Source organism: Myotis brandtii, unplaced genomic scaffold, assembly GCF_000412655.1.
Source record: "Myotis brandtii unplaced genomic scaffold, ASM41265v1 scaffold374, whole genome shotgun sequence".
NCBI classification, from domain to species: domain Eukaryota; kingdom Metazoa; phylum Chordata; class Mammalia; order Chiroptera; family Vespertilionidae; genus Myotis; species Myotis brandtii.
Genome location: NW_005364372.1, coordinates 3,746,851 through 3,772,473, shown reverse-complemented (window position 1 = coordinate 3,772,473; position 25,623 = coordinate 3,746,851). Strand labels below are relative to the sequence as shown.

Below are 25,623 nucleotides of genomic sequence, written 5' to 3'. Positions count from 1 at the left end.
AACAAAAACAAAAAAAACCCCTCAGACTCTAAATTCAGACAGCAGAGTTGAGTCCTGACATTCCTAATTTCTAGTTGTGTGACTTTGAGAAAATGATTCAACTTCTCTTTGTTTGCTCCTCTATAGAAAGTTGGGTATTCCCTGTAGCTATCTCATGAGGTTGGTGTGAGAAGTGAATGAAACATCTATCTAAAGACTAGGACCTGACACCGGACAAATACTGGAGAGTCACTATTTGTTATAAATTCCATTGTTATTCCTTTCATCTCAGTTTACCTCATAAAGTGAAATTATAATAGACCTGTAGTTATTCAGAGATGTGTGAAAACTTGCACCTTAAAACATTGTCCATTCACCACCGCACAGTTCTATAGGTCACAAGTCTCGGCAAATTTCATTGCATTCTCTGCTTTTGGGTCTCACAAGGTTGAAATCAAGATATCAGCCAGACTGGATCCTTAATCTGGAGGTTCTGAAAAAGACTTTTCTTCTGAGCTCATTCAGGTTGTTGGCCAAAATTCTGTACCTTGCAGTTTTAGGACTGAGATTCCCATTCTTGTGGGCTAGAAGCCACCAGCATTCCTTCGCACATGAATCCCCTCGATTCTCAAACCATGGATGGTGCATCAAATCCTTCTTAGGCTTCCAATCACTCTAATTTCTTTGTATATGACCAGCTGAAGAACATTCCTTGCTTTTAAAAGGTCTCCTGTAATAGCTCTCTTTTGTTTTATTCAAAGTCCACTGAAAAATCTCTTTGCTATATCACAGGAATATATAGTATTCACAGGATCTTCCACATTCAAAGAGGAGGGGTTTATACAAGGGCAAGAGTCATTTGGGGTCGTTCTGAGAATTCTACTTACCATACTCTCCAGTTAAAATGGAATCAAGTAAACATGCATCTATTAAGCCTTATAAAAGCTTTATAAAATGTGTTTATTTTATAACAATTATCCTATGTTAAATTATAGTCATCCGTGTACATGTCCTTTATATTTTAGTTCATTGGAAGCAGGAACTACATCATTCATCCTTGTATATCCCTAGCTACTATTAGTGTATGTGCCCACTAAATATTGGTGCAAACTACTGTAATGGGATCATCATTGCTTAGCATGATCTGTCCTGCTCTTGTTCCATCCCACTTGGCCAATTATGTATGAGCATCGATGAGAGAATAGATCCCATGTGTTTGATGCATTATTGAAAACAGCAGCAAAAACTAGTGATTGGCAAATCAAGTTGCAGTTGGGGTTTGGCAAAAACAATTTTGTTGAAGGCTGGGAAGGAATGCTTCTATAACATCCAAAAGCACTTTCTAGGGATTTTTCTCACTGGTTTTATATTTGTGTTTTTTAAGGCCAATTTAAATTCACATGTTTCAGCTTTGTTTACACTTAACACAACAGAGCAATGATTTGTTAAAGCCATTTGGTGTCTAGGAACTCTTCCTAAAGTTTCCTTTGAACTGGAACTCATGTCTGAAAATATGGGCAATAATAATATCTATGATTTGGCTGATTGGTGGAAAACCCACTCCCTGAGAACTTTGGGTTCCCGCTCGAATTCTGTTGTTAACTGTTTGCCTTGATAACTCACATTCTGCGTCTAAGTTTCCTCATTCTTAAAATGAAAAGTTGGACTATATAAAGATAAATTTATTTCTAGATTTAAAATTACATGATTAAAATCTTTTATTAAAGAATATAAAAACTAAGTACCTGTTATGTGCCAAGCTCAGTTCAATGTACTGTGCTTATCTTTTTTCCCATTCATATATTTATTAATTGTAAAGCACTTACTAAGGAAATGGTTGACATATAATCTATTTTTTGAGATGGCTTTTTATGATTACATATATATGTGTGTGTGTATATCCTACAATATAAGTAGAAGAGAATAAAGTTGAGAAGAAAGACAGAAACCAAACATGTATGTATGTGTGTGTGTGTGTGTGTGTGTACATACATATATATATATATATATAAACATTTCAAATCTATGAAATAGACTAAATAATCCTTATATTTACAGGTGAGAAAACTGAGGTTCATATATCCGTTTTAAGTAGCAGATTTATATATAAATCTGTGGCATATAGTAAGTATTTAGAAAATAATTGTTGATTTGTAGACGGATGGATGTATAGATGGCGGGATGAATGGGTAGATGGTCAAAATACCAGTCAACCTTTCTTGCCATTTCGCTCTCGGAAATTCCCAAGGATAAGTGTTTTTTCATTTAATTGTTCAGTAATAATGGTATTGGAATATTGTCTCAGGCTTTGTTTAGGTTACAAACCTACTATTCATTTGTTTTCAAAGGTGCTAAGACTGTAAACTTACCTCCTGGAGTATTACTGACTACAACAGTAAAAGGATTTTTACTATGGTTGAAAGTGCCTTCTTTGGAACATATGCAGTATTTATAGGGCTGCTTGGAATAAGCCAACTGAAAGATTTAGTGATAATAATCTCCATATTTCTTCTAAAATTGATTTCCGGCTTCGATGAACTTGGAAAGAGTCCTGGGACATCAAATAAATAAAGATCATAACATGAAATGAATCTTCAGAATACGTTCATAAATTTACATTTTAAACACGACCAGAAAAGATATATCTTTGCCCATTATTAAGGTGATACTTTAATGAAAAATTTTCATTTGCATGAAATAAACCTTTTTGGCTTCAGATGAAAGGATTTTATGGTAGTGACAATGGTTTTGTGAGTTAAATGATCCCAACATCATCAGGAATGAATCACAAGTGCCTACCATATGAATTACAGCACCATGCATCTTAAAAAGGTATTTCTGGGGAAAGCATTCTTCCCATCTGCAACAATCAGATTCTGCTTTGAAGTCTTGCTCACGAGCCTCCCAGTGCATGAGACAGCCACATGCTACCCGGACTTCTCTCTCAACTTGAGTTTGACTGCATTTTCCTAAGAACAGCATGGTAGCTTAATGACAGAGGGGTTTAGAGAGGAAAATGGCTACGGTTTTGTAGTTATACTTCACAGTACATGCATGTTTCAGCGATCCTTTCTGGACATAACTATAGAAAATATGCCAGGGGATGTGCAAAATGAACTTTCAAGTTCAGATGGGACAGAAATCTGTGCCTCCTTTGATCCCACTATATGAAATCTGCAACGAAGTCTTCACAAACATCTCAGGCCCAAAGGAGACTAACCGGTTAAAAAAAATGCATACATTGTTATTGAGGCTTTTAGCCCTATCAGAAAGTTTCAAAAATGATATAAATCAATAACATTAGGTGTCAGTATTTTAAAAGAGACTGTCACTACTGCCTTCACTCCACTACCTCTGCTGAATGGCAGTGTGGGGGTGGGACTCCCTGCTATCATTTTTGTTGTTTTTTATTCTTGAAGCTTTTCCACAACAGACTCAGAAAATATAGATGGAAAAAAAAACCACAAGAAGTGAATGGGAGACTGGCATAAGCAAAGTTAGGGTATTTATACGCAGAGATTAAGATTTGTCCAGCCCTGGCCTGTTTTCTCAGTGGTTAGAGCTTTGGCCCTCGGAAGGGTCTCAGGTTCGATTCCTGGTCAAGGGCATGTACCTTGGTTGCAAGTTCCCCAGCCCCAGTGGGAAAACATAAAGGAGGCAACCAATCCACGTGTCTCTCTCACAGCAATGTTTCTCCCTCTTGCTCTCCCTCTCCTCCTTCCCTTCCACTCTCTAGAAACAATGGAAAAATTATCCTCGGGTAAGGATTTAAAAATAAAAGAATTGTCTAATCAATCACTTTGTCTATTCTTTATTAACCAAATGAATCATGGCCCAAGTACCTTTCTTTGGGAGTTGGCTGCTGATTCTAACCTCTGATCTATTACAGAATGGCAAAATAGCAATGGTAATTAATTGTATGTTGAAGAGGGACTTCTGTCCCGCCTAGAGCAGTATTCTCTCAGTTTTGGCATCTATGGAGAGTTCCAATACACTATTTGCAATTTCATAATAGAAATAGACTTTTTCAGAGTATCTCTCATTTCCCTGAGCTTCTATAATAATGTTTTAGTTATCCACAACAGGCATTGCTGAACATACAGAGGTTTTAAAAGAATGAAGTTTAGGGTATAGGGGGATTAGTGGTGATGGAAGGAGACGACTTAGGGTGGTGAATACACAATAAAATATATAGTTGATGAATTATAGAATTGTATACCTTAAGCCTGTATAATTTTAATCACCAATGGCACTCCAATAAATTTAATTTAAAAAAGCAATCAATTAGAGTAAGATCCCATCCTATATAATAAAAGGCTAATATGCAAATAGACCGAATGGTAGAACAACCGAACAACTGATGTGTGCTGACCACCAAGGGGCGCACACGGAACATGGCGGGCATCAGTAGCAGGCAGCAGAGCATGGGACAGGGTGGGCATTGGCCGCGGCGGGATGGTAGAGCAGATGAGTGTGGCACCAGACCAAGGCAGGGCGCTGGTCACTGTCATCAGGGTGAGCCTCTGGTGGTTACTAAAAAATCTTTGCTCCCGTGCACCACGGTCCCACCCAGCGCTCACACCCACTGCCAGCACCAGCCCCACTCGCACCCACAGCCGGCGCCAGAGCCACTTGCACCCGCTGCCAGTGCCTGGCACCAGTCCCGATCATTTGGAGCCATCAGCAGGTGGGAGCGGCAGGTGCCGGCCCCAATCCACCCCTGAGGGCTTCTCCACCTTCCCCTGCTCCTGAGGAGAGATTGGGGCAACAGCATCCACTCGCACCCGCTGAAAGCGCCAGTCCCGCTTGTACCTGCTGCTGGCGCCAGCCCCAGTTGTTCTGCACCATCAGCAGGTGCAAGCGGGGCTGGCACCGTCAGCATGTAGGAGTGATAACGGTGGGAGCAGGGCTACCAGCAGACAGGGGACAGGGGTCGGGGGCACGGAGGATGGTCCGAGACCCACCCCTGTGCCCACCGAAGTCTTGCAGCCCACAGTTCCTTTCAAGGTGCATGAATTTGTGCACTGGGCCCCTAGTTGTAATATAAGAAAATAGGTAATAATAAATACTATTTTTGAGTGCTTAAAAAAAAGAATGAAGTTTATAAAGTTTTAACTGCAGTTTGTTCTCTTTTTGCCTATATGTGCTTTACTCTTTATGTCTATCTCATACTTTGGTTAAAAAAAATAGCAATAATATACAGAGCAGGCCTCTTTCCATTTGAAATAATACATAACAGTAGAATTAGGTAAGTGCTAGTATGTAGTGGCCACTTCAACCATACAAGAGGATATTATTTGCAATCTTATACAGTATATAAAACCAGAAAACCTAGTAAAAACTTAAGTCCCTAAAAATAGAGAATTGGTTGGTATATTAGTACATTTTAAATGATATTGTACAGGTTATGAAAAATGTTTCACACTATATTGGTATTTGTAAATGTAAGTTTAAAAAATTACAATATGATCGTTTCATTTTTAAAATACATACAAATAAGCATAAAATACCACAAAAGTGGAATTGGCTACTTCAACTACAGATTTATCATTTTATATATAAATTATTTTACTGTATTACTGTTTTTATTTCTTATTCATTAAGTAATATACAATATATAGTACATAACAACATATATTTATTATATGTTATATGTCACACTATTTTTTCTATTTTCTAAATTTTCTACAGTGCACATGTGCTAATTTTGGTTTTTAAAATAGTTGTTTTTAAATGAAATTAAAATAAAGCTAGGGTTGTTTCCTTTCATTACCACTTTCTCTGGGAACAATTTGGGAAACATTATAGAGAAGTGTTTGAGACGTGCTATTTCAAAGAATGAATCTCTTTGTGTCTTAGTTATTAAATACCTATCTAAAGTTACTCTTTGAGGCTTCTTAGATCAACCTTTCATTTCAAACAATTTTTCTGAACGACTAAAAATACTGACACAATATGACTTCTTAGGCAGAAACAAGCCCTCATGGACCATCAGGAATTCAAGCTGAAAATTGTTAAACTACTACCATATTTACAACTTATTTCATATTCTTTTTAGAAACAAGAATATTAAACTTGCTTCTAGTAAATCAATAAAACTGAACAGAAGACTTTTAACTAAAAAAGTGCCCTCCAAATTCTCTTTCCTTCTTCCTTTTTAAGTTTATCTTTATTATTGAATGTATTAGAGATGTCCCCTTCGTTGTTGTTTTTTTCATTGACCCCCTCAATCCCGCCCCCTCTTTTCTCCCAGGCCCTCACCACACTATTGTCTGTGTCTACGAGCTATGCATATGTGAATATAAGTTCCCCAGTTCATCTTTCCCCACCCTCCCCCCAAACCCACCTTCCCTCTGAAATTCCTCAGTCTGTTCCATGGTTCTATGTCCCTGGATCTATTTTGTTCATCAATTTATTTTGCTCATTAGATTCCAGATATGATGTGATCATGTGATACTTATCTTTCTCTGACTGGCTTATTTCACTTAGCATAATGCTCTCCAGGTCCATCCATGCTGTTGCAAATGGTAAGAGTTCCTTCTTTTCTACAGCCACAGGGTGTAAATGTACCACAGCTTTTTTTATCCACTCATCCACTGATGGGCACTTGGGCTGTTTCTAGATATTAGCTATTGTAAATAGCACTGATATGAACATAGGGGTGCATATATTCTTTCTGATTGGTGTTTTGGGTTTCTTAGGATATATTCCTAGAAATATATCAGTGGGTCAAATGGAGGTTCCATTTTTAATATTTTGAGGAAATGCCATACTGTTTTCCACAGTGGCTGCACCAGTCTGCATTCCCACCCACATCCTCCTCGCCAACACTTGTCTGTTGATGATTTGTTGATGGTAGCCATTCTGACAGGTGTGAGGTGATGCCTCATTGTCATTCTAATTTGCATTTCTCAGATGATTAGTGACTTTGAGTATGTTTTCATATGTCTCTTGGTCTTCTGTATGTCCACTTTGGAGAAGTATCTATTTAGGTCCTTTGCCCATTCTTTAATTGGATTGTTTGTCGTCCTTTTGTTAAGTTGTATGAGTTCCTTATATATTTCATTCCAGTTACTCACCTGAGCCTGCTCATCTTACCCCAGGCATTCAGGCTCCTCCTTAAGTGATGACCTACCTCCCAACAGAAATTCAGAAGCTAAAGGTATGCCTGGACTCAATAATCCAGTTCCATTCCCATACCCAGTGATTGCTTGGGCCTAAGATATCACATTTACAAACATGTTTTCTCACTTGATCACTTCTTTTTCATCAGCCTTCACACCGAGGATGCTCCAACGCTATTGAGGAAAGCATTTTTTTGCTCTGGCCTCTGCTACAGTATTTCAACTGTGCAAATTAAGTTTCTTATGACAAGTACAATGAGCTATTGTGCCATTTGTGAAGCTAAAAGTAAAAACTATTAAATGAAACTTGAAATTATGCCTATTACAATGTTACATGATCTCCAATCAAATAAACACAAACACACACACACACACACACACACACACACCACTGAAACTTTTATGCCACACGTCCTGAAAAATAATGCCTTGAGATTGGTAGCAATACTTGGTTTTCCTAATCATATATATACATGCACATACATACTGCAGAAATGGACACTCTAGAACTCAGGCTACTAAAAATTATTTTTGACTTCTTTAATTGGAAGAGAGTGCACAAACCTTATAGAAGTTTCATTCTTTATTTCATGTGAATGTTTTGTGCATGCTTAGCTCAGAGTTCAGCTGCCTCAATCTGTGGCTCCAGAGATCACATGGGCAACATGTGAATGGAAATAAACCCTGTAGGTAAAAGAAAGAGGAATTTGGATAGAGATCAAAGATTAGCTTCATTCCATTCTTGTCTTCCACTTTTTTTTATCCCATCTAAATTTGGTATTTTATGGGACTTTTTTTTAATCCCAGAGGAAAGAGTGAACTTAAATCAGATTTGGGACTTTCTCTCTCCATTTTTCTTTAAATCCATGTGATTTGATCTGCTCAGTCATGACTTAGATCATTGAATTCTCAATTGCTAGGACCCTTCAGTAAGAAAGATATGGTGTACTGCCTTGATTTATTATTATATCTTTTTAAGTTATCACTGTAGCCTGGTTTAGGTTATAGGAAATGTTGTCCAGAATATTTACCAATATGATTAGCAGAAATATTTGCCTATGAGTATTATGGGTATTGTTTGCTTTTTTAATCTTCTAGAGTGGAACTAATTGCTATATGCTATTAACCTTGACTTAGGCCAAGGACATTTCTAAGCTTTACGGATCAGAACTTTGCATTACACATTTTCCAAAAGCTTACTGTTCTTTTTATAGTAATCAGACAAGAAAGTGGAGTTTAGTGTAGTCAGCCTCATTCCTGAGTGGCTTGTGGAAAAGATTCTTATTGGGGTCAAAATGACGTCCATAGGAAATGAGAAATGTTGCAATATTTTACCTCATTTTCTATTAATTTTAGGATAATTTTTGCCAACTATTTGGAAACATAGGATAATTATAAAGTGACTGTTTGACTTCATCAAAATAATAGCTAAATGGATACAATCAACACATTGCAATGTTTCAAGTTATGGGGAAATGAACTCATCTTGTCCATGGCTAGCTAGATTCAAGTGCCAGATTAGAACTGAAATACTATGCATTCTAAGGCTTAAGAATTGTATTATTTAACTGTTACAAAATGGAAGCAATGTAGTTTGGTTTGGTGGGGGTTCATTATTTGATAATTTTATAGACTTTCTTTTAGTTCTTCAAACTCCATTATGAGCATCTTCTTTCTTTTCAAACAAAAGACCTCAAGACTTAAAAGAGGAACAGAGGCTTGAAAACAGAAAGATATAAAATATAACCAGCCCTGCTGGCATGGCTCAGTCCTTGAGCGTCAACCTATGAACCGGAAGGTCACGGTTCGATTCCTGGTCAGGGCATATACCCAGGTTGCGGGCTCAATCCACCAGTGTGGGGTGTGCAGGAGGCAGCCAATCAATGATTTTCTCTCATCATTGATGTTTCTATCTCTCTCTCCCTTCTTCTCTGAAATCAATAAAAATATATTTAAATAAAATAAAATATAGCCTAATGGAACATCTTGGGTTGAACAATATAATCACTGAAATGATTATAAATGAAAATATCAATAAAAGTGTTAAACAGCAGTTTAGATACATCTGGAGAGAAAGTCTAGATGATAGATCTGAATCAAAAGTACATATAATGCTGGACATAAAGACACAGAAAATATGAAATAAAAGTTAAAGGCCATTGAGGATATAATGGCAATGATCACGCATGTCTAATTATTGTTCCAAAATAAGATAATGGAAATAATTAAAACTTTATTCCAATAAATTTGAACACAAATAAAAAGCCACAAATTTCTAGAAAAATATAACTTAGGAAAATATTGAAAGCTGAGTACTCCTAAAATCCCTGAAGAAATTTTATCAATAGTTAAAAAATCTTTCTCAAAAAGAATACAAGATTCAAATAGTTTTACAGAAGATTTCTACACAATATTCTAGGGTCAGATAATGGAAAAAGAGGGTCTCAACCACATCAAAAGTCAATATGATCAATACAAGAATGGAAAATAATAGATTAATCCTATTCATGGACATAGGTGGGGAAAAAAAGCATTAGTGAAACAAATCCATCTGGTAATACATCACAACCAAACATTTTAAAAAATATACATTTTATTGATTTTTTTACAGAGAGGAAGGGAGAAGGATAGAGAGTTAGAAACATCGATGAGAGAGAAACATCAATCAGCTGCCTCCTGCACACCCCCTACTGGGGATGTACCCGCAACCAAGGTACATGCCCTTGACTGGATTCAAACCTGGGACCCTTCAGTCCGCAGACCGACGCTCTAACCACTAAGCCAAACCAGTTAGGGCACAACCAAACATTTTAATCCATAAATTCAACCTGGGTTAATATGAGAAATATTAATAATGTTATAGTGTTAATAATGCCACTCACAGCACTATAGAATTATAGGAGAAAAAGCATCTTTTTGTACAGAAATAATTTAAATTCATCATCTATTTAAAATAAAATATTCAAAGTAGAAATAGAAAAGTCCCTCCTTATACTGAATGAGAACACAGTTACGTGTCATTATTCCCCTACCCATTTAGCAAATCACACCACATGTTGTGAAGGATGTGTCTAAACTGGAAATCTTATATACACTGCTTCACAGAGAGGGGATTGGTAGTAGCCCTTTGGAAATAATCTGGTATTATTTATCAGACTTTAAGCCACGACAATTTGACTCCACTATTGCACATGTGCACGGAAGACTTGTATAAGAGTGTGTGTGGAGGCATTCTTTGTATAACAAAACACTGGGATTTGTAATAATAGAAAACTCAAATACCTGTCAACAGGAGAATGGGTAAATAAATTTTTCTATCCTCATAAAATGGCCTACCAGAATAGCAAAGAATTATACCTTTATGTATCAGCAGAGATGAGCTAAAAGAAAATGTTGTGTGAAAAGAGCAAGTTTTAAAAGTATAAAACAGTTTTACAAAGTTCAAAAACAAGCAAATTCAACAAAGGAAAGCAATTATAAACACAAACTCAGGATCCTAATTCTGTGGAGAGGAGGAGGGATGTCATTCGAGAGAGGCACACAGGGGCGTCAAAATTATTGCTAACAATATTATCCTTAAAGTGGGAGGTCAGTGACCAGATGTTTGTCATATCATTATACTTTATAACATACATGGATGTTATTTTTGGCATTTATTGACTATTTCAGAATAAAAGAATGTCTATAAAAATCTAATGTGATAGTAAAGTAATTTGGGCTGATACATAGAAAACTTCCTTTATAATAAAGACAGATGATGGAGAAAGGAAACAAATGTCAAGCAAATGGCATTACTTACCATATTAACATTGGCCGTATACTGATTTTTTCATCCAGGTACTTGTAGACTGTGTTTTGCATGTACTGTGCCATGGTGAGTGGCATATTGACCTGTGCAAATTTTGGCCGTGATACTTCTTAGCTGTTAGGATCTTACGCTTTGGTTCCCTCATTTGTAAATAGAGATAATAACATGACCTAATTTATCAAGTTATTGTGAGTATTAAATGAGCTAGCACGTGGAAAGTGCTGAGAAAGGACATGCACAGAATAAATGCTCAAGTAATATTAGAATCTAATAGACATCCTCTTTGATTTACTACTTTGAAATGTTCTTTGTATTATGGTAGGCTTTGGTCACCTGACGAAGCAATTGATGACACTGGCTGACGGACACGTGGTGTTGGCTCTAGAAGGAGGACATGATCTCACAGCCATCTGCGATGCATCAGAAGCCTGTGTAAATGCCCTTCTAGGAAATGAGGTAAAAAACAAAAGACACAAAACTAAACTAAACTAAACTAAAAGCACAAAAGAGCAGGGGTCAAGGACCAGGAATGTATGCACACATATTTTTAAAGTGTTTTTTTTTAAATCCCAAGTACTCAGAAAGCACAATGTTTCTCTTACAATTCTAAGAAAGAAGGTAAGCCTTAGGTAAGAGAAGTTTACCTATTCTCATGTGATATGCAATAACTTTTGCCCAGTTATACAATCCACTTGCATCCCCACCAATCAAGTTATTGGCAGAACTCAATAAATAAGATAATCCTTGGGAAGAGAAAGGCTTTGCATACTTGACCCAACCCATGAACATTGAAACACTGAAAAAGAAGTAACTCAAAGAAAATTTCTCTTGACATTTTCAATATGATTATATGGGGGGAAAAAAGGTTTTAAAAATGTTTTAGCTTTATCAAGGTATAATTGACAAATAAATCTGTATTTTATTTAGAGTATTCAATGTGGTAATTTGATATACATTGTGAAATGATTTCTGCCATTAAGTTAATTTAACACATTCATTACCTCACATAGTTACATTTTGGTGTTTGGGGATTTTTGGTGAGAATACTTTAAGTTCTACTCTCTTGGCAAATTTCAGTTTTACAATACGGTATTAGCAACTGTAGTCACCATGTTATACATTGGATCAAACATGTTAAACTTGTGGCCCATAGGCTGCATGTCTTGTTTATTTGGCCCGTGTTAGCTTTTGAGTTTGACATGCTTGTATTAGATTCTTAAACCTTATTCATTGTATAACTAAAAGCTTAAAACCTTTTTACAGACCTCTCCCTATCTTCACCTACCACCACCACCAAAACACCCCTCTTGCTACCCACTTCTCCCACCCCTGGTGTCCGTCATCTTACTCTGTTTATGTGAGTTTGACTGCTTTTCTTTTTTTTTTTCTTTTTTGGTTTCACATAAGTGACACTATTCAGTATATTCAGTTAGCATAATGCCCTGAAGATGTTGCAAATCACAAAATTTCATCTATGTTGTTGCAAATCATGAGATTTCCTTCTTTTTTAAGAATAAATAATATTCATATATTTATATATCTACATATCTATATGTCTATTTTCTTTATCCCTTCATCTGTCAATAGACACTTATATTGTTTCCATACCTTGACTATATGAATAATGCTGCAATAAACATGGGAGTACAGATAGGTCTTCAGGATAGTTATTTTGTTTCCTTTAGATATTACCCAGAAGTGGGTTGCTGAATTATATGGTAGTTCTATTTTTAATTTTTTGAAGAACCTTCTGCTGGATGATCGATCAATTGTTGAAAGTGGGGTATTAAATTCCCCCACTATTATTACATTTTTTCTGTTTCTCTCTTTAGATATGTTAATATTTGCTTTATAAATTTAGATTCTCCTATGTTGGGCATATAAATATTTATACTTGTTACATTCTCTTGAAGAATTGACCACTTTGTCATTATATATTAACTTTTTTTACTCTAATTATAGCTTGTGGCTTAAAGATCATATTTTTCTGATATACCTAACTCTGCTTTCCTCTGGTTTCCATTGGCATGGAATATCTTTTTTATGCCTTCATTTTCCATCTGTGTGTCCTTAAAACTGAAGTGATTTTCTTGTAGGCAGCATAGAGTTAGGTCTTATTTGCTTTATCCATTCAGCCACTCTGTGTCTTTTGATTGGAGAAGTTAATCCATTTACATTTAAAGTAGTTATTGATATGTATGGGCTTACTATTGCCATCTTGCAGTTTTCTGGCTGTTTTGTAGTTTCCTATTTCCTCTCTTAGTAAATTGATGATTTTCCATATTGGTATGTGTGATTTCCTTTTCTTTATCTTTTGCTTAAATATTATCAGTTTTTGCTTTGTGGTTATTATGATACTTGCATAAAACATCTTATAGTTATAATAGTGTATTTAAAGCTGATAACATCTTAACATTTAATGTGTATAAAAACTCTACATTTTTTTTCACTACCCTCCTTCAATTTATGTAGTTAAAGTAAAAAATTAAATCTTTGTATATTGTGTATCCATTATTATAGTTTTAGTTATTTTAATACTTTTATCTCTTGCTTTACACTAGAGTTAAAAGTTATTTACTAACCACAATTACAGTATTAGAGTATTATGAATTTAATTATGTATTTATCTTTACCAGTGAGTTTTATATTTTTCTAAATTTTCATATTACTAGTTACCTTCCTTTCATTTTAACTTGAAGAATTCCCAATAGCATTTCTTTTAAGGCCAAACTAATGGTGATGAATTCTTCAGCTTTTGTTTGTCTACAAAACTATTCTTAAGGACAACTTTACTGGGTAGAGTATTCTTGGTTGTCAGTTTTTCCCCACTACACTTTAAATATATCATCCTACTTCTTACTGGCACATTTCTGCTGAAAAATTCACTCATAATCTTAATGGGTTTCTCTTACATATAGCAAGTTGCTTTTCTTTTGCTGTTTTAAAGATCCTCTCTTTATCTTTAACTTTTGACAATTTAATTATAGTGTGCTTTGTGTGACTCTATAGGCTCATCTTAATTGGTAGTTTTTGGGTTTCCTGGATTTGGATATCTATTTCATTTCCCAAATTAGGATAGTTTTCTACCATTATTTCTTCAAATAAGCTTTCAGGCCCTTCCTTCTCTCTTCTCCTTCTGTGACCCCTAGAATATATATGCTGGTCTTCTGGGTGGGGTACTATAAGTCTTTTAAACTATCTTTACTGCTTTTCATGTTTTGCATGTGTTTTTTCTTTTTGTCACTCTGATTTGATGAGTTTCACTGCCCAGTGCCCAGTACATTGATTCTTTCTTCCATTTGGTCTAGTTTACTGTTGAACTCCTCTATTGAATTTTTCAGTTGTTGTATTCTCCAGCTCTATGATTTCTGTTTGATACCTTTTAATATTTTCTACCTCTTGTGTTAAATTCTCTGTTTATGCATTGTTCTCCTGACCTCAGTGATCATCTTTATGACTTATATTTGAATACTCTGGGGTAAATCAATTATCTTCATGTTATTAATTTTGGAGAATTTGTCTTCTTTTGCTTGGTATATAGTCCCCTGGGTTTTTGTTTGTTTATTTTTCATTTTTCTTGACTCTTTTTGTTGGTTTGTGCACTTTGGCTAAAGCAGCCACTTTTCCCAGTCTTGTGTAGAAGATGAATATCATCAATCATCCCAGTGCAAGCTCCTGTTTACCATTCAACCCTTTGTGATTGTCCAACCTACAGTCTTTGTTATTAGTGGCTCCCAGTAGTTGAGTGTATGCCAAGACCTGTCAGTGTCCTTAAGGTGAGGATTACAGTCAGCCCCTAGGCGTAGTCTGACTAAAAGCTGGACTCCCTCGATAAAGAAACTGTGAGATGGGCATTTTTGCCTGTTCCTTCTGCACTGCGCCTGGGTGTATAGCCCATGGGTTTAGGGAGGTGTGCCTGTGCTGGTTTTAAAACTTCTTTGTTTGCTATAGTCTTGTGAGACTCATAAATGCATGCTGTGTTGGCTATCAGGGCTAGGTTATATGAGGTCCCATCCTTTGGGTAACAGCCATAAAGTCGGGGTGCTAGATATGTGAGCATACTCATTCCAGGTAGATATTGCCGACTTGGTTTTATTGTTGAAGTAAACCAGAAAGAGGTGTCACGAGCTCTTTTAGGCTCTGGGGGAAATCACGGTCAGCACCTTTATGTGTGCTAATTAGAAGCCAGACTCCTCAGGCAGCAGCTTGTAAAGTGTGTACTTCCCTTTCCAGGGAAAGACGGGGAAATGGGTTGTTTTGCTTGCTCCCTCTGCACTGAGCTCTTGGGGGATAGTCATGGCAAGTGCTCACACACCTGTTAAGGACTGTTTCTTTGTTTGCTAAAGTCCTGTGGGACTCACGGACATGAGGTTTCTCAGCTAGATATTTTTGAGAGACCATTCTTGGGTAGAAACTTAAAATATATGATGCTAGATGTATGTTCCAAACCCTTCACTCCTCAGGGAAAAACTGGAAGTTTGGAGTTCCCTTCCAAATGTATGGTGCTGTGTCAAGGGTTTGTTTATGGTGAAAGTGTGTCTCAACCTTTGCTACCCTTTTGATGTGGGTATTTTCTCATTCATTCAGTATCCTCAGTATGTAGGAATTACTCAACTACGTTCTGGATTCTCTCAGAGGGAATTGCTCTATTTATCGCTGTATAGTCGGTGCATCTGTGGGAAGAGGAAAATTCAGGAGCTTCCCATGTCACCATCTTGGTTTGGAGTCATAAAAATATTTTTTTCTAATATATTTTTTTGATTTTTTACAGAGAGGAAGAGAGAGAGATAGAGAGTTAGAAACATCGATGAGAGAGAAACATCGATCAGCTGCTTCCTGCACATCTCCCACTGAGGATGTGTCTGCAACCCAGGTACATGCCCTTGACCGTAATCCAACCCGGGACCTTTCAGTCCACAGGCCGACGCTCTATCCACTGAGCCAAACCGGTTTCGGCATAAAAATATTGATAAACATTTTTTGTCACCATTTATGAGTTCTCTCTGCTAAGAGATATTACTTCCATCTTACAAATGTTAATAATGAGTCAAAGAAGTTTAAGAAATTCATTCAACATCATGCAGCTAGAATGCATTAGATCCAAGATATGAACTTGAATCTATATTGTCAAAGGTAATTTTTTTCTTTCACATCACATACATATTTTCTTGACTAATCAGCTGATTTCACATCAAATCATCATGAAGTTCACTTCCAGATCACAGCAAGCTTTTGGACCAATTAATTACAATTCCACAAATATTTCAGTTTGTATATATTCATTAATGTTATTAGTTCATTTATTTTTATAGTGACTGTATAGAGATGTTATGACTATTTTATATATTTTACTTTTTTCATGAACTTGAAATACTACATTTTAATGAAATAAACATATACACAGTCATTTTAAAAATCTATAATTCATAATGTTTTTTAACAGTAGCTAATGCTTGGGCCGATCCTATATAATAAAAGGCTAATATACAAATCAACCAAATGGCAGAATGACCTGTCACTGTGACATGCACTGACCACCAGGGGGCAGATGCTCAATGCAGGAGCTGCCCCCTGGTGGTCAGTGTGCTCCCACAGAGGGAGCACCACTCAGCCAGAAGCCCTAAGCACTAAGGATGTCTGACTGACAGCTTAGGTCCGCTCCCCACGGGCTCCCGGACTCCCGCAGGACTCACAGACTACGAGAGGGCATAGGCTGGGCTGAGGGACCACCCCTCCTCCCCCTCCCCCTGCCCCAGAGTGCAGGAATTTCATGCACTGGGCCTCTAGCACTATTTATAAAGGGAAAACTATTTTCTGTGCACTAAATATATATGTTTTATTGTCATCATTATCTTATAGATTTTTTACATGGTTATTTTGCCATATTTATTGACGAGAATATATACATTTTAAATTTGAAGATAAATATCAGAGGGAAAACTTGAGTGCTATTAAAGTATTTACTCTGTGTATAATTTTAGACAGCTCAATAACCCAAAGGATGTAACTACCTAATGATTTGTTTTGTTATTAGTGAACTGCTATTTCAGATCACACATAATTCAAGCTGTCTAAGGTTTTCTAAATATTAGAGTCTTTCTAAAATTCCTATAAACAAATACTGTCAAACAGAATATTGGGGGTTTTTGGTGCCAGTTAAGAGGTGCAAAAAATAAATGCTACTTCTAATTATCAGTTAATGTTGGGCTGTTCTATTTGCCTATCAGATGATATATTTTACATTCTCAAATTACTTATTTGACTTTAAATATAGAAACATTTTAAGAAAGCCAACTGGTTTTAATATTTGCATTAAAAAGGCATATGCCAGATGTGCAGAAAACCTAACTATAGGTTGTAGATTATGGCCTACAGATGATTGACCTGCCCAGAAGGAAATGTTACCCACTTGCAAAAGCCAACTATTTTCCCAACTATGTGAAAGGAAATTATAGATTTCACTGGCTGTCTTTGAGCACAATGCTCTTGTAATCTCTGCATTTTGCCCATTCTATTATTTCAGGGGAATATTTTTAATGAGGATGGAATAATTTTTCCTATAGTCTCTTTCTTTTAGAAATGACTGTTTCAGAACACATTCAAGTCAGTTGTGTGGTGTTCTTAATTTATCTCAATTTACTAAAAAGCAAATTGGATGTGTTTTATATCTTCCTTTCATGTATGCTCTTTTGACTGGGATCTCTGTGGTCATTTTATTATATGACCTAATCCTACAGATCAAGTAGACTGTTTTTATAGAACAATTACTGACATTAGAAATATGTCACCTGATTTAAAGTTTGAAACATATGCCGTTTCTCTACATTTTTAGAAAGACCAGGCTTGAGATAGAGGAAGGGATAAAAGTATCATTGGCCATGTGAGTATATAGATGTTAAAAATTCTAGTATGTGATAATTGAAATGATTATTGGCAATATTGACTGTTTAATCAACTTTAATTATTTACAAGTCTTATAGTAAATTTGATAGTTATTATAATACCCTAAATACCATCTTGCCTCTTTTTATTGGCTATCTTCAATTACTTAAGCACAATCCTGTTTAATCAACTTTAATTATTTACAAGTCTTATAGTTATTATAAGTCTGATAGTTATTATAATACCCTAAATACCATCTTGCCCCTTTTTATTGGCTATCTTCAATTACTTAAGCACAATAAAAAATTTGTTCATAATGCACTAAAGAAAGAAAAGTTTAAAGAATCTATGTCTTTCTGTATTTTTTTTCCTATTGAGATTTCTTAGGGATATAAACAAGACTATAGATTCCAACAAGGTACTTTAATAATAACAGATGAATTTGGAATATTGAACTTTGAGAAGTAAATTTTGGTGTGTTAAGTCTGTCAATATACAGAGTTACAAAACTTAAGAGAAATAAAGATTTCTAAAAATGAAAAATGGAAGAAAATTACATATGTGTTGTACATTATAATTCATTTGAAAAAAAGGAAATGAAAATGTAATATTTGAAACAACTTAAGGAACAAAGAGTTATTCTCACTTTCATTGACAATATAATTTATAATCCAATGCCTGGTTTTCTGTATTTCTTTTTCTAGTTCAAAGGTCATCATGACCAACAGCCATGACTACATTGAAGTTTTAAATTTCATTCCTTTGGAAAAGTAATATATAAGGCCTATTACATTTTTAAAAAGTACATACATGTAGTTTTTACAGTAGTTTTACTTGGTAAGCTCTAGGTAAGAAAATAAAAACGGTTGTCTTTCAGATACCAATTATGCAATTTCAAATCCTAATTTTCCTTCAAACTCCCTTTTCAAGTGATTAATAGGGCAATTATAACTTATTATCTGGGATTTCACTTTCACAAATAACAAAATGTAGTAAAGCTTGAGACTAAAACATTGGCAGAACCTACTTTGGCTTCTCAACACTGAACATGCAATTGAACTCAAATTAGGAAGGTCAAGAAGGGCCTTTTTGAGGGACTCTGCACTTTGTCAGATGTATTTATTCATGTGCAGAGGATTAGAATTCATAAACATTTTGCCAGTTTTTTAAATGCTATTTCTTTTCCTTGTTGTTCTTGGCCAGGCCATGTCAATACAGCAAAATGCTGCTTCATATGGCTTATTATCAGCAGAATAATATGAATTACATAACCCAAAGGAATTATAAAATCAGCAGGAACTCTTGGCTCTGCATCTCAGTGTAGATACATAGATGGGTACCAAAAACTTTATTTTTTAAAAAATTAAATTATCTGAGTGTTGCATCCAAAATAGGCATTTCATATTTTTAAATATTTTTATCATGAAAGTGATCTAGTTAACAAAACATCTTTTAACTATTCTTTTAAGAAATATGCACTAGGTCAGTCAAAATAATATACTGTTGGATTAAAATTAATTTGAGCATGGTACAGGAAATTCCAAGAGGCAACTGATTTTGAAGACATACCTGAAGTCCTTTTTTTCCCCTTTTTCTTGGCAAAGTTCAGACTTAGATTTGTCAGTTCAATCAGTGTATGATGAATATTTTTGAACTTCGTCAATGAAGCACTTAAAAACACCAGCTTGGAGTTTGCAAGAAATTGAAGTGACTACCCAAATGAGAAGACTCATTAGGTTGCTTGGTATGGCTTCAAAGATACTGATGTGAATAGTCACATCTTTTTCAGAATTAGTTACAGAAAAATCTGTAGGGTTCTCAAAAGAAACTGATTTTGTTAATGTGCATTTGTGCTGGCTGGCAAACAATGCCACAGTTTCTTTAAGGCCAAATTTGCCTACTGTTCTGCAAAGCCAATTAGTGACACCCTGGGTTGTTTCCTGGGGGGGTGGGGGGGAGCTTTTACAAGAAGTGAGAAAAGCTTAAGCATTTGGCATTCCTATGGAATCTGAAAGGAAAAACATTGAAAAACTTCAGGTAGGTGAAAAGAGAAGACATACTGTAGGTAAGAGCCTTGTGTAATGAGTTGAGAACATAACCATTAAAAGACCTCCTATCAAAAAATCAAAAAATAAAAGACCATCTGTCAAAACAGAATAAATGACAGTTTTAAGCTTGTTAGAGAATAAATAAAAATTCCCGTAAAGAGAAGCTGTTGAGATGATTCCAAAGCCTCTAGTACTGAAGGCTCAGCACAACATATCTGAGTCTATAGCATATTTTCTCTTGATCTCCCCCATTCTTTATAAAGTTGGCTTCTAGATCTTTTCCTTCCTTCCTCCCTTCCTCCCTCCCTCTCTTCCTCCTTTCCTTCCTTCTTTCCTTCCTCCCTCCCTCCCTCCCTCCCTCCCTTCTTCTGTCTCCCCTCACCCCTTTCTATCTCCTCTCTCCTTTTCTTTTTAATAACTGCTTTCCTTCCTTCTTTCCTTCCTCCCTCCCTCCCTCCCCTTACCCCTCTCTATCTCCTCTCTCCTTTTCTTTTTAATAACTACTGTCTCCTGTTGAGTAGACTCAGCTGCTTTCATTTGACTTGGATTTCAGCAACAGTGGCTAAACTTAGTGATTGTGTATGTTGATAATCTTTCCAAGATGACTTTTTGCTCGAAAGCTGCTGAAAAAGTCTGTGGAATTGACTCTAGTAAGTTTTGACAACCACCCTCGAGGTGAACTCTTAAGATGTTGTTGTCCAAGTTGCTCATCGGGGGTTTGTTTTCATTAGAGTTTGAATGGGGAAGTAGTGTTGCCATCTTTTTCATCCTTTTAGATTATGTATGGCTGGCTCCATTGGGGAATTGGTGTGAATCTGGGAAAGCTTACAAGCTCCTATTTTGGAGCTTGTAGTTCATGAGTAGAGGAACGGGAACTTAATACAGGGAAATGTGTGATAAACCAAAATCACACATGAAGATCATTCCATGATCTTCTCTTAGAATTTGAAAACCTATCCACACTCCGAAGAGAATGCATAAATACTTTAAAGAGATTAAAAATATTTTGAAAATATTATTTGAAGATACTTTCCATTGCAGAAAGGGCCTACGATGTTGCATTTATTATATTCAACAAGGCTTATGAGAAGCAGAGCCAAAGTAACTAGTTTTTTGGTTTGTTTATGTGTTTTAGCAAATGCTAAATGAAGTAGAAGTTACCTGGATAATTACAATTCCATTATGCAGATCTTCTGTACTGTTTGTCTTTAGGCTTTTCAGAAGGTGTTAAAAGGAATGTGGCTGGAAACCTGGACCCTTCATAGAGTTCTGGTTACCAACAAAAGCAAGGGAGCATTTCTTTTCAGTGATGGAGCAAACATGTTATGACATTCATTTATCTGTACATTCATTAAGTAGTCTTTTATTGGGCATCTATTTTGTGCTCAAGTTCTAATATAAGTAAAAATAAAAAAAATTAACAAAGTACTTTGGAAATGTATGATCCTTTGTTTTTAGCTATATTTGGACAGAGGAATATTTTACTAGTAATAGAGGAAGTAACATTTAACTTTGATCTTGAATAAAAATGAGATTTTGACAAGCTAAGGTACAAGAAAAGGATGTATCTGTTGTAATGGAAAGGCATAGATTAAGACTTCTTGAAATAGTGGATGGCTCCTTTTTGGATTTGTTTGTTTTGTTTTTGGCAGAAGAAAGGCTGCTGTAAGTGTAATAAAAGTAAACAATGAGGCTGGCTAAGTGGAATTGAATATCATAAGGAATTAGAATTTCTGTGGAAATACAGAAGCATTGAACAAATGATTCCCATGCTTCGGGTTCTATAATAACCAAATAATGTATGATTTGGGATATGGCAGAATCTCATAGGAGAAAACGAAAATGTATTATGGAAATAATCATTAGGAATAGTTTGCCCCAGATTATCAATGAACAAAATTATACCCTACAAGTGATATGCTGGACCTGGCTCTTAATCGCTTGTGAGAGCTAATTCTGTGTACCATTACTCAAATTCTGTGTATTAGCTACTCAAATTTGAGTTCAGTGACATCACATTGCAGCCTGAAATAGGCCATGGTGGGGATATTTACACCACAGAAATCAGCAAATACTACAAATTACAGCTATTTTTTAAATAGCCAGCTGTTAAACATTTACCAGCACATCACTGCTACATGATGTGAAACAGCTCTTCTTAGCACAAAAATCAACATTTGGAAAAGAGTATAGTACAAATCTTTCTACTAAACAAAAAAATAAGGAAAAACAGTTTTAAAACATGCAAATTAGTAGATTAAAGAAGAGAAAATTAAAAAAGCAAATGAGGACAAGAAAACTAAGGATCAAAGAAAATGAAACATGAGGACTTAACCAAGTTTGGGTATTAAATTTAAACTGCTACATGATGTGAAACAGCTCTTCTTAGCACAAAAATCAACGTTTGGAAAAAAGTATAGTACAAATCTTTCTACTAAACAAAAAAATAAGGAAAAATAGTTTTAAAACATGCAAATTAGTAGATTAAAGAACAGAAAATTAAAAAAGCAAATGAGGACAAGAAAACTAAGGATCAAAGAAAATGAAACATGAGGACTTAACCAAGTTTGGGCATTAAATTTAAACTTATTTGTAAAAATAGGGACAAGGAAGCAAGATTTTGGCATATAAAATGAACTAGCCTTCCTTATAACAATTGATGTCGAAACTATGGACATTATGTTAGGAAACTATACGTATAGCACTGAGCAAATTTCCTTTCAATGTTACTGAAACTTCTATTTAACATACACCTTTCTATATATATGGTATTTCCCTAACTAAACTATGTAGGTTGAAATTTTTTCTAATTATATTGCATACCTAGAATCTTACCTCAGTGCTTAAATGAAAATATTGATAGTCTGAATTACCCAACTAATTGCATTTATTATTTTCTTTCCAATAGACCATTATGCCTACTTCTTTTTTACCTTTAAATTCAATTTTTATTATTTAGCTAATTATTGCCATTGGTATTTAAGTAACCCATTTCTTCCAAACTTTCCATAGTTAAGTGCCATGGAAACTATGGAATACTATTTGGAATGGAGGCACTTCCTCACAGTCTTTCTTCGTCATTTAATGGCTGATATATTGTGTAACCTACAATTCTCCAAGGTGTGGTAGTTTTGGGTAAAACTCAACTAATAGAAAAATAACCATAGTAGTAATCTCAGAGTCTAGCCCACTTGCCTCACTTATTTTATTCAAGGAATTCATTCAATATCCAATGTGAGCTGAATGGCCATGACTCTACACTTTGCTTCTTGGTCTTCTTGGTACTCTCATAAGACTTGTTAGATTTATGTCACTCCTCTTAGTTAGATATGTTTCTTTATTGCAATGTGATGTAACCCTTCATCATCCACATGTATGTAGGCTGCAGACAGACTCAATATGAATAATCTCAGTAGTCTGTCAGTATCATAACTTTATTACCAATACAATTCACCCTGATTTACTCTTTCCCCCCAATCTATTTGTTCAAGGATTTTAGTGACTTCAAATGAACAAAAAGGGGTTATTTTGAGAATGACTCATGAATCACAATATGGATAAAATTATAACCAGATCTACTTAAGCAATCAAATTAAACATATACAATTAATTGCAGACCTCTCTAAGACAATTATTTAAATGGAAGTTGAGTTGTAACCACCAAGCCCTCCTCACTAGGGAATTTATAATAGTTCATTAACATGGAGGGTCAGGTCTGTATTGCAATCTGTTTTCCTTATCCTCTTGGTCTTGATCATCATATTCTTCCAAAGTTCCACAATATCTTTGATCCTGACAACTGAAATTTTCTGAACTTTTTTCTGAGTTGCTTTGCATGTTGTAGGGGAACTTTCAGTTCCCTTTGTAAGTGAATTTGTTCCCTGTATATAAGAATATAACTATTGTGGTTCTTGCTGCAAAACTTGTAATCTCACTTTGTTCTTAGAGGCACCATAAAATAGTGGAAATAACATGGACTCAAGAACCAGACTCAGTTTCCCTATTCCCTATGTCAGAAAATACTGTCTCTCTTAAAATTAGTTTTAGTTATAAAATGTAATATTCATATGGAAAAATGTATGACATAAATGTACACTCCAATGAAATATCGTAAATAGAGCTCATATACAACCATCAATTGGGTCAAGAAATAGAATAATATCTGCACCTCACTAGACCCTGTATCCCCTTTCCTAACCAGTACTCCATTTCTCATTTCTGAAAGTAATCAATTTTCTGATTTCTAACTAAAGATTTTAATTTACCTGTTCTAGGACTTTATATGCAATAAATCACAAAATATATATTCCTTTGCATCTGACTTCTTTGGCTCAACATTATGTTTGTGAGATTCGCCCATGTTGTTGTAGCTAGCTATATAGTTCATTCATTTTCATTATTAATATAGCATTCCATTTCATAAAAAGAATTTCTAGGAAAATGTCACAATTTATATCTATTCTACTTTTGACAGTTATAGGGAATTTTTTCCAGTTTGGGGCCATTATGTACAATGATGTGATTGACTTTTTTTTTGTGGGGGGGAGACCAGCATAATACTGATATCCAAAACTAAAAAAAAAAATTATAAAAAAGGAGTATTACAGGAAAATCTTTATCATAAGCATAGGAGTTAAAGCCCTAAACAAAGTAGTATTAGTAGTTCATTAATATCTTAAAAGCCCATAACAAAATTGGGTTTAGACCAGTATGTAACATATTAACATTGTGAATTAAGTCATTGTAATTCACCACATTAAGAGAACCAAGAAGAAATATAATCATTTCAATAGTTGTTTAAACATCAGTTGAAAGCATGATGAACTATTTTTGGAAAAGTAGAAATAATAGGAAGTTTTATTAACTTGATAAAGCTTATCTACAAATCTATAGTGTGCATCAGACTTAAAGGTGAAATATGGGGATTTTTTCTTTGAAATAAAAAACAATACAAAAATGCTCACTCTTACTGCTTCTTGTCACCACTGAACTGGTGGTCCTAACAGTGCAATAGGGTAAGAAAAATAAATTAAAAACATAAGGCTTGGAAAGGAATTAAACCTCTTATTATTCACAGATTATATAATCGTGTATGTAGAAAATCTATACAAAATTATTTGTATATACATTAGAATTAAGTTTATCGCAATTGAGGGTCAATTTAAAATCAATTAAAACTAAAATAATCATTAAAACATTAATTAAAAATCAATGATATTCATTTAAAAATGAATTATCACTGTTGTTCTTCCTAGTTTTTCACCCTAAAACCATGCCTTGATTAAAGCAGGCAACCAGGAGGAAGAATCTATTTCATTTGGGCCTGTAAGCTACAGAGTGCAGAATAAAGGCTACTTCTTCCATGTTTTCTTTCAGTTAATTCTTCCTTCATTCATTCTACATTTTTAAAAAAATGCCTATTGTTTACCAGGCTCTATATTTGCCTTTAATTGGCTCACAAAGAAGTAGAGAATGGCAGACATGGCTGACTGTAATATAATGTGTTTAGTAGAGTAAACAATATTTGAGACATGGGTGAAAGCAGTTTGCCCCATCAAACACTTTAAGGAAAGATTTCACAGAGCAGGCAATGATGCAAGGTATCACCAATTCAGACAAGGATGGGAAAAATAGAAACCAGAGGGAATGGAATATAAATAAATGTATAGAAGTGTGAATATACTTGGCCTATTTGGGAAACACAGTATAAAAGCTAACATGGGTAATTAATAGATCTTTTGTTTGGTTGATGTATACATCTATTCTCATGTATCTGTTATAC

The 25,623-nt window shown here is 35.1% G+C and overlaps 1 protein-coding gene across 1 annotated transcript in view; it reads left to right on the top strand.

Annotated features, from left to right (window-relative positions):
- HDAC9 (histone deacetylase 9) overlaps positions 1–25,623 on the top strand; it is an 846,941-nt gene that overhangs the window by 774,959 nt on the left and 46,359 nt on the right. The window contains exon 24 of the mRNA XM_014544651.1: positions 11,234–11,367. Coding sequence (XP_014400137.1) covers positions 11,234–11,367 — 134 coding nt within the window. The remainder of the gene's footprint in view (positions 1–11,233; positions 11,368–25,623) is intronic.